This window comes from Nerophis lumbriciformis, linkage group LG19, assembly GCF_033978685.3.
Source record: "Nerophis lumbriciformis linkage group LG19, RoL_Nlum_v2.1, whole genome shotgun sequence".
Taxonomy (NCBI): domain Eukaryota; kingdom Metazoa; phylum Chordata; class Actinopteri; order Syngnathiformes; family Syngnathidae; genus Nerophis; species Nerophis lumbriciformis.
In genome coordinates this window covers 7,593,695-7,607,605 of record NC_084566.2, presented here as the reverse complement: position 1 = coordinate 7,607,605, position 13,911 = coordinate 7,593,695, and the positions used below count along the sequence as shown (strand labels likewise).

At 38.4% G+C, this 13,911-nt stretch overlaps 1 protein-coding gene across 4 annotated transcripts in view; it reads left to right on the top strand.

Moving 5' to 3' along the window:
- Nucleotides 1-13,911, top strand: part of uvssa (UV-stimulated scaffold protein A) — a 46,300-nt gene that overhangs the window by 13,398 nt on the left and 18,991 nt on the right. For all 4 annotated transcript variants that reach the window (XM_061979604.1, XM_061979605.1, XM_061979603.1 and 1 more), the window contains exons 5-8: nt 4,158-4,278; nt 5,948-6,397; nt 8,829-8,938; nt 9,145-9,273. In XM_061979604.1, coding sequence (XP_061835588.1) covers nt 4,158-4,278; nt 5,948-6,397; nt 8,829-8,938; nt 9,145-9,273 — 810 coding nt within the window. The remainder of the gene's footprint in view (nt 1-4,157; nt 4,279-5,947; nt 6,398-8,828; nt 8,939-9,144; nt 9,274-13,911) is intronic.

The following is a 13,911-nucleotide window of genomic DNA, read 5'->3' as shown; positions in this document are numbered from 1 at the left end:
CGCATAAATAAGGCGCAGCGTATTTTTGGGTGCAGGCTTGATTAAACATACGCTAGCCTAAAACATACGCTAGCTTAAAACATACGCTTGCATGCATGGACGCTGTTTTAAAAAGGCAGCAGGAGCAAAGCTTAGTTCGGTTGTACTTTATTGAAGTATTTATCAATGTACTCACATTATTTTTTTATTAATCCTCATCCACAAATCCATCAAAGTCCTCATCTTCTGTGTCCGAAATGAACAACTGGGCAAGTTTTCCATCAAACACGCCAGATTCTCTCTCGTCATTTTCAAAGTCAGTCTCGTTGCCGTGGGGCTCCTCGGAAAAGATGCCGGCTGTTGCGAAAGCTCGAACAACAGTGCAAGCAGACACGTTAGCTCAAGCATCCACGATCCATTCACAAATTGTGGCGTAACTCGCCCGACGCTGCCTCCCAGTTTTTGTGTTCGTCTGTCACCATGACGCTCACAACTTCACTTTGAACATCCTGTTTACACCCATGTCCAGCAGTTGGAGTTCCTTCGTCATGCCTTAATGATGACTCCAGGTGGAAACTTTTCTTTCTGCAGCGTCTTCCCCTTGAAAATCACCATAGGTGTCAGTTTCTGTCCATTAGCATAGCAAGCTAGCACAACAGTAAAAGCAGACTTCTCTTGCCACATTGTGCGTATCGATTCGCTACCGTGCTGGTCCCCTTCTTCTCCACAGTGTGCTTCACCGGGATGTCGAAAGTGAGCGGCACCTCGTCCATGTTGGTGATGTGTTTGTCGGCAATTGTTTTATTTACAACGCACAGAGCAGCACTATATGCTCACTGGGGGCGTGTCTTTAGCGTCCTCTCTCACCTGAAACCTTCACCCTTTAATGTCCGCATGCTGTCCTCAGTCACGTCCGCCTTTCCTCCATATAAACAGCGTGCTGGCCCAGTCACATAACATCTACAGCTTTTGGGACTCAGTGCACACACAACAACCTATCTGGATTCGATAAGAGATTCGATAAGGAATTGGTTCGATAAGAGGATTCAATAATGGCATCGACATCGATAATTTCTTAACGAACATCATCTCTACTCAAAGTTAACGATCATGTCTGGCCGTAGTAATGTCGTTGCAATTTGAGCTGGTGACCTTAGCTGCTTTCTCACATCAAACTGCAGCTGTCAGTCAGAAGCTATGTGAAGTATACCTGTCATTTGTATAAATGCAGGGGGCCTCTTTTCAGCCTTGAATTACCTTCTTTTGAGCAGTGGTGTCTGCTAGTGCTGAAGGCTGTAGCTAAACTCTCAGCACCTACCTTGAGCATCCATGCGTGGTGCCAACTGTAGCGGCTGTCTATCAGAGCCTTTGGGCAGCTGCTGAGATATTCCAAGGACCCTCTTCCCGAGCAGAGCTGGTAGAAAGGTGTTTCACTTTTCCCCCGTACATGGATATTTACTCAGCTTGGGAGGGAATTATAAACTGCTTGTACTACAAACCAGACCCGATTGGACCAGGTGATCTTGGTAATGTGACTCAGGACACTTTGGAGTGTTCCAGCCTCCAGGTAAGACTACTTAATCTGTACGTCTGCAAATATGTATAAAATATGTTGGCTACTACTTTAAATAGCATGCTTATCATCATAGTATATTCTTCGTTTTTTGTGAAGTGTTTAAATAGCAATATGAGTTAACTGTTTAGTTAGTTGTTTGCCATTGCATTTGTCAGCTTGTTTGCAAGCTAGAGTCCGAAATTAAACGCATAGGAGCCATAGCCATTGATGATTTTGTCATTAAGAAATCATGTAAGAGCAGTAGTGATGTTGGTGGGGATGGTTGGTGGTAAGGTAGAAGTTGAGATGTATTACCTTAATGGTCCTTTACTGTAATGTGATTATCCAGTATTTGTCAGATCCTGGTTACAGCCCTGCTGCCAGTTGCTGTTTCTGTCGTAGCCGTAGCTCTGGGTCATCAACTGCCTTATCTGCCCTCCATTTCCGTCCTGTCGTAACCTCTATGTCAGTTGAGTATATTTTGCATTCCATGGAGTCCCTGTACTGTAGGGCTTTGTGTGCCACCTTGAATTTTTCAGTTAGGCCTCTGAAGTGTAGCTGCAGGGTGGTACTCGTCCCATACAGAGCTGCGCTTGAAAGACCGCGTGGAAGGCCCAGCCACTTCTGAATAAAGCCACTGATCTACCTTAAAGGGACTCCACGGTGGTCATTGGGACTGCGTAAATCAGGAGTGGACATACAACTCGGGGCATAATGGAATACTTGTAGATCCAGGCTTTAAATCCAACAGGTAGCACAGATTTGTCGACTTGGTGAGACAAGTACCAATCTCTTTATTTCTGAATGGCAGCTGTGTTTTTTAGCTTGCGTCAAAAAGCTTGCCCAAGCTCTTGACCGGCTTCTCTGTGATGGAATGGATGGAATAACAGTTGAGATTGTAAACTGGAACCTGTCAGTCACCCACCCCTTCCTCAGAACCATGAACCTTATGTTCAACCTAATCTGCACACTTATGTTCAACTTTCATTTGTCTAGTTGTTGATTTGAGGTAAATTATAGGATATTTTTTTAAGATTCCATCTACTGTGCACAATGTATAAGTACCACTGACACAACATCATGCTACTACCACCATAAGAGACACAGTGTTGTTAACTCGGCGACTTTGCCACTAAATCTGTCGACTTTCCAATCCTTTTGTTACTTTTTTTGGTCTACACCTACTAGCGACAAATTTAACGACTTCTTCCGGTGTTATTGGATACTTTTTTGTGTCTTGGAGACTGAGGCGTCATCAACAAGCAGTGACGGGTGCTGCCTGTTAGCTGGTGTTGCGAGCAGAGCGAAGAACCTAACAGGGAGGGAATTGCAGCGGTTTGCCCATGCGCAAATCATTTGTCGTTTGGACTTTTATGGTGCGTTCAATGTGTAGTGGGGAGTCTGAATTTCCGACTTCCCAGCCGGAAGTTACGACTGGAATTTTAAATGCAAATGTTTCTTCACTGTCACACTTAAATAAATAACCTAATTTGATTTGCCTACTATACACGGCCTCAGTCCCTTACACACACACACAGACAATTTTGAGGTGTGTGTGTGTGTATGTGTAAGTGTAAGTGTAAGTGTGTGTGTGTGTGTGTGTGTGTGTAAGTGTGTGTGTGTGTGTGTGTGTGTGTGTGTGTGTGTGTGCGTGTGTGTGCGTGTGCGTGTGTGTGCGTGTGTGTGTGTGGGTGTGACAAAAGTTGAGCATCTCTCTGCAAGCCATCATGTCAGTGCAGAGAGGAGACCCACATGCCTCCAGACTGCAAATGAAATGCGCGGTGGTGCAGGGGTTAGTGCATGTGCCTCACAATACGAAAGTCCTTAGTAGTCCTGAGTTCAATCCCGGGCTCGGGATCTTTCTGTGTGGAGTTTGCATGTTCTCCCTGTGACTACGTGAGTTCCCTCCGGTTACTCCGGCTTCCTCCCACCTCCAAAGACATGCACCTGGGGATAGGTTCATTGGCAACACTAAATTGGCCCTAGTGTGTGAATGTGAGTGTGAATGTTGTCTGTCTATCTGTGTTGGCCCTGTGATGAGGTGGCGACTTGTCCAGGGTGTATCCCGCCTTCCGCCCAAATGCAGCTGAGATAGGCTCCAGCAGCCCCCGCTACCCCAAAAAAAGGGACAAGCGGTCGAAAATGGATGGATGGATGGATGTGCAAAGCTGCCACTGTTTCCGCCTTGGTTTAAACAGCGAGATGTAAATATTTCTTCACTGTCATGTCAAGCTAATATAAAATCACTGCAACGTCCCAATTCCATCCTTCATGTTAATGAGCCAGTCATTAGATTTGGTTCGTTAGTATCACAACCCTCCATTCTTTTAATCAAATTTGATACTCTAACATTTATCAATGCAGAACAAAGTTGATTAAAAAACAACTAAGAATTAAAAGAAGAAAGGTCATCTGCAGTTTTATTAATAATTATAATGTTTTAAAACTCACTTTAGTATCTCTCCTACAGAGTTCATTGCAATAAATTAAGCAAATTAGGCGATTACATCGTCTAGCGACTTTTAGTACAGCCAATAGCTACTTTTCTTGCTGAGGAGTTGACAACACTGGATAGACAGTAGACACACAGTCCCTTTTTAGACTTTTTTGTGCTTTGTTTCAGGTGGACTTTCAGGATGCTGAGGCCAGGACAGTAGCAGAACGGCAAAGAGAGCAAGAGAGACAAAGGAAAATGGAGAAGATACACGACCAACGACTCAAAGCAGCCATTGAAGAATTGCAAGGTATATACAAACAACACTTTTTATGTATGCCAGTGACAAAGTAATGGTCTCTTATTTTCCAAAAAGGTTGAAAGCTTCTACCGTCTGATAAACAATTCAAAATGTTATATACAGTAAGGACGTGAGATGGAAGGTTTGTACAATGTAACCACGGCAATGCACATCAAAAAGAAAAGTGATAACTAAGCAGCATAGTCTTCTCATTATTGAACCATTTTGTATCTCCCTCCTTTGCAACCTTCTAGTGTGTAGTCCGCTTGATGCTAAAGAGCTGTATTTTGGTCTCTTGTTTCATGACGAACATTTATAAGATATGTAATGTAGGCAAGATTAAACATCACAATACTAACCTAACCAGTCAAACAACCACATTGATAATGTTGCTTACAAACCATCACATAACATTGGCAAAGTAAGTTTCTGAAAGTTGCATTATGATGTTGATATTTAGGTACCTGTTCAGTGTAATCCTGTTTAATTGCTGATATCCGATACATCAGCAAACAAAAGATATCGGATTATATGGGCTTGCATGTAAAATTTGTGATGTAAGCTTTGATACAAGCAGTCATGCAACTTGTTTACCTGTTCAAAGCTGGACAGCCAGTTAGCACCTAAATGTACTCCAATAAGCACACATGGTTGTTTTTTTCTTGTATTTTGGTCAAATAATTTAGGAAAGGTAAACATTACGGGTGTCAAAAAAATAAATTTCCTATTTGTACCGATTCTTTATCGATTCAAAAAAATCAAAAATCGATCTGTTCTGTCCAGCCACTCGGGCAAATCATATTGTTAATGTAGATGCCCACATTTGCTGTACAGATTTATCTTAGAAAATAGAAGTGTTAGATACTTCTCTTGTTTCGTTTTTTTTTTTTGACTTTATAAATGTTTGAGAAAACTGGTTTTGTTTAAAAAAAATTTTTATTTTAAGTAATACATGAATTGGTCAGAGCTGTTTTTCTATTTTATGGAGGAATGTAGTTAATCATAGAACTGGCATCCAATGTTATTAAAAAAGTATAGATTTTGAATCGAGAATCCTTTTGAATTGAGAATCGATTCTGAATCGCATTGTTACCCCCAATAATCGAATCGTGTGGTGCCCAAAGATTCACAGCCCTAGTAAACATGTTAGGCTATATAGGCTACTAGGAGCGAGCAGCTGCATAATTGCTAAGCACACAATAGCACACAAGCTAGACATATTTAGAAAGTGCTGCACATTGATGCGATTGCATACAATTTTAAATATTGATTTAAACTACTTTAAACACTGGAAAAATAGTATTCATTATTTACGAGACTTTACTCTGAAATTTAATGTTAAAGATTATTCAGGAACGATATACTCTTTATATATTTGTGTTACTTTTTATGCCAACTATACTTTATTTCTTTAAAACAACTACAAACATTTTAGTTCACATTCACATTATGAAGGCCATGTGCATATATTTCATGTATTTGATGATTCTTTGAGTCCTGTTACTCTGAGTCATCTTCACCTTAGGAGCTTTGTACAAAATAATTTCCATTCAGAGCAGTTCAATGTGTTTATGATCAAATGTACAGTTGAAAAAATGTAAGCTAATTATGAGTTTCAAAACAGATAGAAGCCGGTGCCGCAACAGTGATTTTGACCCCAGTATTATTTATTTTACAGAGTCCTCCCCAGAGATTGAAGTAGCATTGACGGAGTTGGACTCCTGCCTTACGCTGCTTTTCCCTCAGTTTGACTTTGCAGACAGCCATGCAAGTAACAACAGTGACAGCTGCTTGCTCACGCAAAAAACCACAGCATGTTTGTCAGACGACGAGCAGCCCTGTTGCAGCACGAAGCAGACCAACAACACCAAAGACAGCATGCAAGAGAACAAGGAGAGAAGTAGCAAAGACAAAAAGGTAAAGAAGAAGAAGAAAGAAGGTGAAAATGAAAAAGTCAACTGCAGTGACAAGATGGAGGAGATTGAAGAAGGACAAAGTTATCCTATGATAGCCCATGAGGAAGACGGTAGATGTGAAGCAGAAGAAGAACCTCTTCACGGAGACGCCTTTATTCAAAACTCTGGTCTAATCTCCCGCTCGTATTGTCTGGACTTAAACATTAGTCCTGGTAAGTATTTTTTGTTTGCATAATACTGCATGGTATTTCTGTGTTAACAGCTTTGAGGCGCACACGCAGTAAGGGATACGATTGTTGGCTCCAACCCACAATGGTCATTTAAAAACTGGAAACTGACGAATGTAATGTCTATGGATGTTCTCATTCATCAAGTTATTTTGTATTCAGGGCATTCAGTGGATCGCAACTGACTGTTCAGTTTACCTGAGAATAACAAAAGTCACATTTAAAAAAAACTACAATTTGACAAGCTACAAAGCTTTTGATAGACAAGACTGGAGTTTTTTGACGAAACACATCAATTTCATGTAGATGCAAAAATGAAGCATACAGAGAAAAGAACATCTCACCTAATTTTGACATGGAGGTTATATTCTGAGGATGCATCCACCACAGGGTGTGTTTCATCTGGGCTGGGTACAATGAAACCTTAAGACTAAGAAGGCATTCTGGAACCCAATGTGTTGCTCAGTGTCAGAAAGCTTGATCTCACACGCAGGTCATAAGTCCTCCAGCAATACACTCAAGAATGGCTAGGGAAGAAAAACGTGACTATTCTAAAGTATGAGCCGTGATTTAAATTAAAAATGCGAAAAAGTATTACCGTAGGTTACGGGACCAGCATTTTTGTCCAGGACAGTTTCATGAGTTCTTTTTAACCAAAAATTTTTAGAAATATCTGATTTCCATGCATTTATTTGTTGTCTCTATTATCACTCCTGTCAGTTTCCATTATTTCTGTTATTTTTGTGTGTCATTTCATGATTCGCAGCACTTCTTTGGCATTACGGTGCCAACAATTTCAACCTTGACTGTATTTTAGCTGACTCTGCCTATTTAAACTTCTGTAAAGCTGATATTTAGTATGACCACACCAACACGTGCACGTGTGCAGCCTAGCCAACTGTGTTGCAATTGCTCGTCCACATGAACATACCACAAACTTTCATAATAGTAAGACTTCAACATGTTTAGATTGTAAAAGTGAGTGTAAAATGTGTAATGTCAAAACAAATGGTCATACATTGACATAGAAACTTTGTGTTATTAATTTGTTCCAAAAAGTCCAACCAAGATCAAATCGTACAAAAACTGAAAGAATTGTTTTCATAAAAAATAAAGTAAATCCAATTAATCCAAAAATATGAAGATTAAAACACATTTTATAGAGAATAATGATAGTGTTAAAGCAGAAAACAATGTGAAATACATAAATGATAAATGAAATATATTAAAATAAATGAACATTCAACATCACTTGTAACTTTATTGAACACTTGTTGGCGAAGATGACGAACGAAGAGGAATGAGGGACAGGGGAGCCACACAAACACCACGTTCGTACTTTACTACAAGTTCTTTTTTTGAATTCTATAGTTTTTCTCACTTTCCTTTTCAAAGTGCTGGCATTTATGACTTTCTTTGGTCCCATGGTGGATTTTTTGCAGCCAATATAAAAACTACAGAGACTTATAAACCAACACAAGGATTCTTTTTTTGGACAATACATTCCACTGAACTTTAACTATTAATGTTTGGCTGTACGATAATGGAAGCAGACTTTTGTCAAAGAAGATTGATTTATACATTAAGTGGGGCGAAAGGTGAGGTAATACTGTACATTCTTAATGACTATACAGTGGTCCCTTGCCAAGTTGTGTACCAAAGTTTGCGGCTTCACACTATTGTAATAGTTGTTTTTTTTAATGTAAGCTTATTCTACTACATATTTTTGTCCTAAATTAAGCATAGAAATAGCTAGATGAATTACAAATATCAATATTACAGTAGATCTTGTGGATACATATATTGGCCATTAGATGAGAGTGTGCTGTTCGGTATCGTGGGCTCTGATTGGTTCAGCTTCAGGCAGCATTACTAAATTAGTTTAGACAAGTGTAAAGGTGAATATGTGAGTTATTTTTGATTTGTGGTCTCTCATAATGTAAAACATGTACGTAGAATGTTTTTCATGCTATACCTAGTAAAATATACAATTTCTAATGAATATTTCCTGTTGCACAGAAATTAATTCATCACGGTCAGGCCAGGAACCAGTTAGCATTGATTATTTATATATATATATATATATATATGTGTGCATATATATATGTGTATGTATGTGTATGTGTATATATATATATATATATATATATATATATATATATATATATATATATATATATATATATATATATATATATATATATATATATGTATGTATGTGTATATATATATATATGTGCATATATATATATATATATATATATATATGTATGTGTATATATATATATATATATATATATATATATATATATATATATATATATATATATATATGTACAGGTACCAAATACTTCTAGTACAGTATTTGTAGTAGTGGGAATAATATAATCTGTTACTGCATGTTTATTGGACTCAGGTCTTCATGTAGCAGAGAATGAGGATAATGAAGCGGTACTTTCAACACTGTTGGATCTACAAAGACTCCTAACAAGCAAACATCTGCCAGCTGTGCGTCGTTGGGTTCAGGTTAGTACAAGCACAGATAGCAACACAAACCTTATTTAATGATGTAACTACAATACGACTCAGTTTTTTTTCTTGACATTTGTAGCCCCAAAGGAATTAGCATCGTTGTCTTATTGGGGGCATTAGTGTGATGAAAAAACTCACACTTGTCATCTGCCATCTTGAAATGAAGTGGATAATAGGTGATGGTGTGTGTGTGTTGGCAGGTGTTCATCAAGTGTGGTGCAGAGCAGCAGGTGTTGAAAAAAGCGTTGGATTTAAAGAGATCCCTGGAGGCTGCCCAGAACAAACTGAACAAGTTGCACATTGACTGTAAGAACAGAGTCAGAAAAGTGGTGAGTTGCCTTCTTTACTTTCAAAAATGTATTTTACAACACACTCCAGTGTCTTTTACAACATACTCCACCTTTTCTGAGCCAAGGCACATTTTTTTCATTGAAAAAATCCCGAGGCAGACCACCAGCAGAAAACATAAAAAAATGAAACTCAGCAGCCGATATTGACAATAAAAAGTCGTTCTCGCAATAGTTGGATATGAATTCAAACCATAACCAACCATGCATCACTATAACTCTTGTCTCAAAGTAGGTGTACTGTCACGACCTGTCACATCACGCCGTAACTTATTTTGAAGTTTTTGGTGTTTTCCTGTGTGTAGTCTTTTAGTTCTTGTCTTGCGCTCCTTTTTTTGGTGGCTTTTCCTGTTTTGTTGGTATTTTCCTGTAGCAGTTTCATGTCTTTCTTGAACGCTATTTCCCGCACCTGCTTTGTTTTCGCTATCAAGACTATTTAAGATGTGCGGACGCTATCATTCTTTCTAGGGACATTGTTGATTGTCATGTCATGTACGGATGTACTTTGTGGACGCTGTCTCTGCTTCACACGCTGTAAGTCTTTGCTGTCGTCCAGCATTCTGTTTTTGTTTACTTTTCAGTCAGTTCAGTTTTAGTTTCATTTTGCATACCCATCCCTAAGCTTCAATGCCTTATCTTAGCGGCAGTAGCCTTTTGTTTATTTTTGGTTTAAGCGTTAGATACCTTTTTACCTGCACACTGCTTCCCGCTGTTGTCTGCATATTGTGATCACGACAAACATCTACAAAGCAATTAGCTACCTGCTGCCACCTACTGATATGGAAGAGTATTACATTGTTACGCTGCCGAGCTCTACACAGCACAGACACTCAACAATGGTACAATTGCGGATTATAATTACTGGTTTGCAAAAAATATTTTTAACCCAATTAGGTGAAATTACATAATCTCCAATGGCACACCAGACTGTATCTCACGGCAGACTAGTGTGCCGCGGCACAGTGGTTGGAAACCTTTGACATACTCTACTATCCAACATATGTTGAATACAATTCCTAATTGTCTACAGCATTGTTTATCCTAGTATACAGTGGAAAATACAAATTTGCTAGCAGAAAAGGCTGCCATGTCTATACAGAAACTGAAAAGTGAAGGAAAGGTACTAGTTGTATTTGACCCCACCTGAAAAGAGTGACCAATAGATGGCAGCGCTGCGCAACAAATATTTCTCAAGTTACAGCTTATTTTTGATTATCTCCATTTTCTGTGAATTTTACTTGATATGCAGGCATACACGATTTCACAAAATAATAACGCATACTAGTGCCTGTGTAAATTTGCTTTACAGATAAACCATCTGTTACAGTAGATATCTTTACTCTTCTTCGCTCAATATTTGTTTTAAGGGGTCATATTATGATTTTGTTTCTACACCTAAAACACTTCATTGTGGCCTACATAACATATAATGGTGGTTCTTTGGTCAAAATTGTGTATAGATTGTGTTATACAGACCATCTTCAATCTGCTTTCTAACTGTTATTTATTTATTCTTATTTACGTGCCTCTTGTCCCCGTCATCCATGTTTAAGTTGTTTGCGCTTCCATATGGAGTCTACTGACAGATGTAAGTTAGAACTATATGCTACTTTGTATTAAAAATGGCAACAGTAGAGAATGCATGTGCCTGTGCTAGCCAGTCTTCCCCACAACAAGAGGAGAGAGAAGCAGAAGGAGCTTATTGACTACAATGTTGGTCTCTAATGTTGGACCCGTGCAAAGATCTTCAGTTAATCTCTACCATATATGGAGATATATGTTGGGAAAAAACAATGGGGAAAAAACATTACAAATTGGGCGAATTCCAATCGGTTCATTTGGAGGAAGTACGGAAGAAGGCAAGATTGTTTTAGAGATATCTCAACCATGCCTCCATGGTTTGATTTCAGATTTTCGGAACGTATGCAGATAGTAAATACACAAAAACAAATACCAATAGGTAGGAAAAGTTGATTTCGTATAATAGGTCCCCCTTAAAGTACATTTAAGTTATTTCTAGATTTAGATGGCTTCCAAGTTAAGAGTATTTATGGAATGTTTGTCAGAAGAATTGCCCCAAAATCTCATCGTTATTACACACAACTGTGATTGATTGAGACTTTTATTAGTAGGTTGCACAGTGAAGTACATATTCTGTACAATTGACCACTAAATGGTAACACACGAATAAGTTTTTCAACTTGTTTAAGTCGGGGTCCACTTAAATTGATTCATGATACAGATATATACTATCAGATATATACTATCATCATAATACAGTCATCACACAAGATAATCACATTGAATTATTTACATTATTTACAATCATTATTTACATGAGATAAGTGCTAAGTTATGATATTGTTGCCGCTGCTGAATACGCATTTGCTTCTTTCTAATTTCCAATTCTTATTAACACTAATTCTGTTTTGCTTGTTTTTGTCAACTAATTCAAACAATAGAATAACCTTTTTCAAAACATTTATTCCAGTTTTCCTAGAACTCACATTCTGGCCCAAAAATGCCATAATTTTTCCACATTTCTCAACTAATTGAAAAAATGATGTCGCTCATTCTATTTTTCACTTCCCCCAAATTCACATCTTCCTAAAATGTCACATTTTCCATTTTGAGTTGAGCTTCATCCCTTGAGCTCAACATGACATGCTATTTCAAGCTTTGCATTCCCTAGTTAATAATGTCATAGTTTATTAGGTTGACATTCTAAACATGAATGTTGTCCAGTCAGCACAAGTAGCAAGCAGATGAATTTAATAATGCTTTGTCCAAATGTCATTGTGCAGAGTGATTGTAATTTATTGTAAAAGACGGGATTATTGGTCAAGAGAAGTCAGTGCATGCATAGTTCAACTTCATTAGAGGTGTTTGACACTATTAAAGAACCGTAATTGCACATAAAAAGGGATGGATCCACTGAAAAAACTGGCTGATGCTCCACAAACCAGCAGTACCTTTTTTTGTGTGGTCTTAAGCAGAATCTGAACATGTCTAAGGTAGTGTTCCATGTGAAATGAAATCTAAAGTAAAGGTGTGTCATTTCATGATTCACAGCACAGATCTGCAAAAGGTAGAATGAAGCAGTTAACTAGACAGGAGAGAAAACGCTCCTTGACAGAAAATGGTTTGTGAAGCTCTGGCTAGGCTAATAGAGCTGACACACGTGATTAGTGATATAAAGACATCACGTTACACATCATGTGAACTGACTACTTCCTCCAGGGAAAGGAGTGTTGGGGGCAGGGCTGCCTTAAATCATTGGAAAACATTTAGTTTGCAGAGAAAATAGCAACTAAATGCTTTTTACTCGGTTGTGTTTTCAACCTGTGATGCGAGTAATTACCAGTCAGCAACACATGCAAAATTACACTGTAAGGAATCTAAATACGTATTTCATGCATTGGAGCTTACAACAAAGAGGTCCCTGGTTCAATTCTGACATACAGTAGGTCCCATAAGTAACACTGTATGTAGTCATGCATTGACATTTCGACTGCTGTATGTTAGAAATGTATCATAATCCTCATAATATCTGAGATATGTATACAAAACCATTACAAAATAATAGAAAAGATTACAAATATTAAATTACAAAAATGTATTTATGCTGCCATAGGTTCCTGCTTAACTTTTAGCATAGGACCTGGTTCAATTCTGACACAGGTTCCTAGTTTACTTCTGACATACAGTAGGTCCTTGGTTAAATTTTGGCATACAGTAGGCCCCTGGTTCAATGCTGGCATAAATCCCTGGTTTAATTCTGACACATGTTCCTAGTTCAATTCTGACATAGGTCCTTGGTACAATTTTGGCATACAGTAGGTTCCTGGTTCAATTCTGACACAGGTTCCTATTTTAATTCTGGCATAGGTCGCTGGTTCAATTCTGGCATAGGTCCCTTGTTCAATTCTGACATTGTTCTCTGGTTCAAATCTGGAATAGGTCGCTGGTTCAATTCTGACATAGGATCTGACTGCAGGTCATTGTAATCTTTCACTGGTTTGTGTTACCTCTGCTTAATAAATAGATTGAATGTGCTTCCATGGCTATGTTCTTGTCAACAAACGGGGTATTGTTTGGGTGGCAAATTTGTTACTTCAATCATTGATTTCTTATTCAATATTCCATCAGAGCCTCGTAATTACTAGCGTGCAGTGCAGTTTGTGTCAAGTTTTAAGGTGGTGAAAAAAAACTATGTCTTCCTCCAACTAAGACCTTGTTTCTTCCGTGTTTGAAGACTGAGTGCGTGAACCAGGAGCGGGGCTCCAGCGCAGGAGGAAGGGACACACACAGCTTCCAGCACGCACAGAGTGATCAGTGACACTTCTGCATCAATCACTTGTACATTTGGTTATGGTTTAAGTTTATTTCAAACATGCTATACAGATGGGTGAAAAATATACTCTAGTTTGATCAAATTTGGATATATACATTTTAGGAGCGAAGTGCTAATTAAAGGGTTAAAATCTGTAATCTGTGCTACTTTTGAAAAATTTCAATTATTGCCTATTTTTAGTCGCAAATGCGACTAAAATGCTCGCATTGTTCAGACCTGGTCCTCTATTCCGCCCATAAATCCCAATTGAAAAACATCCAAAAGCT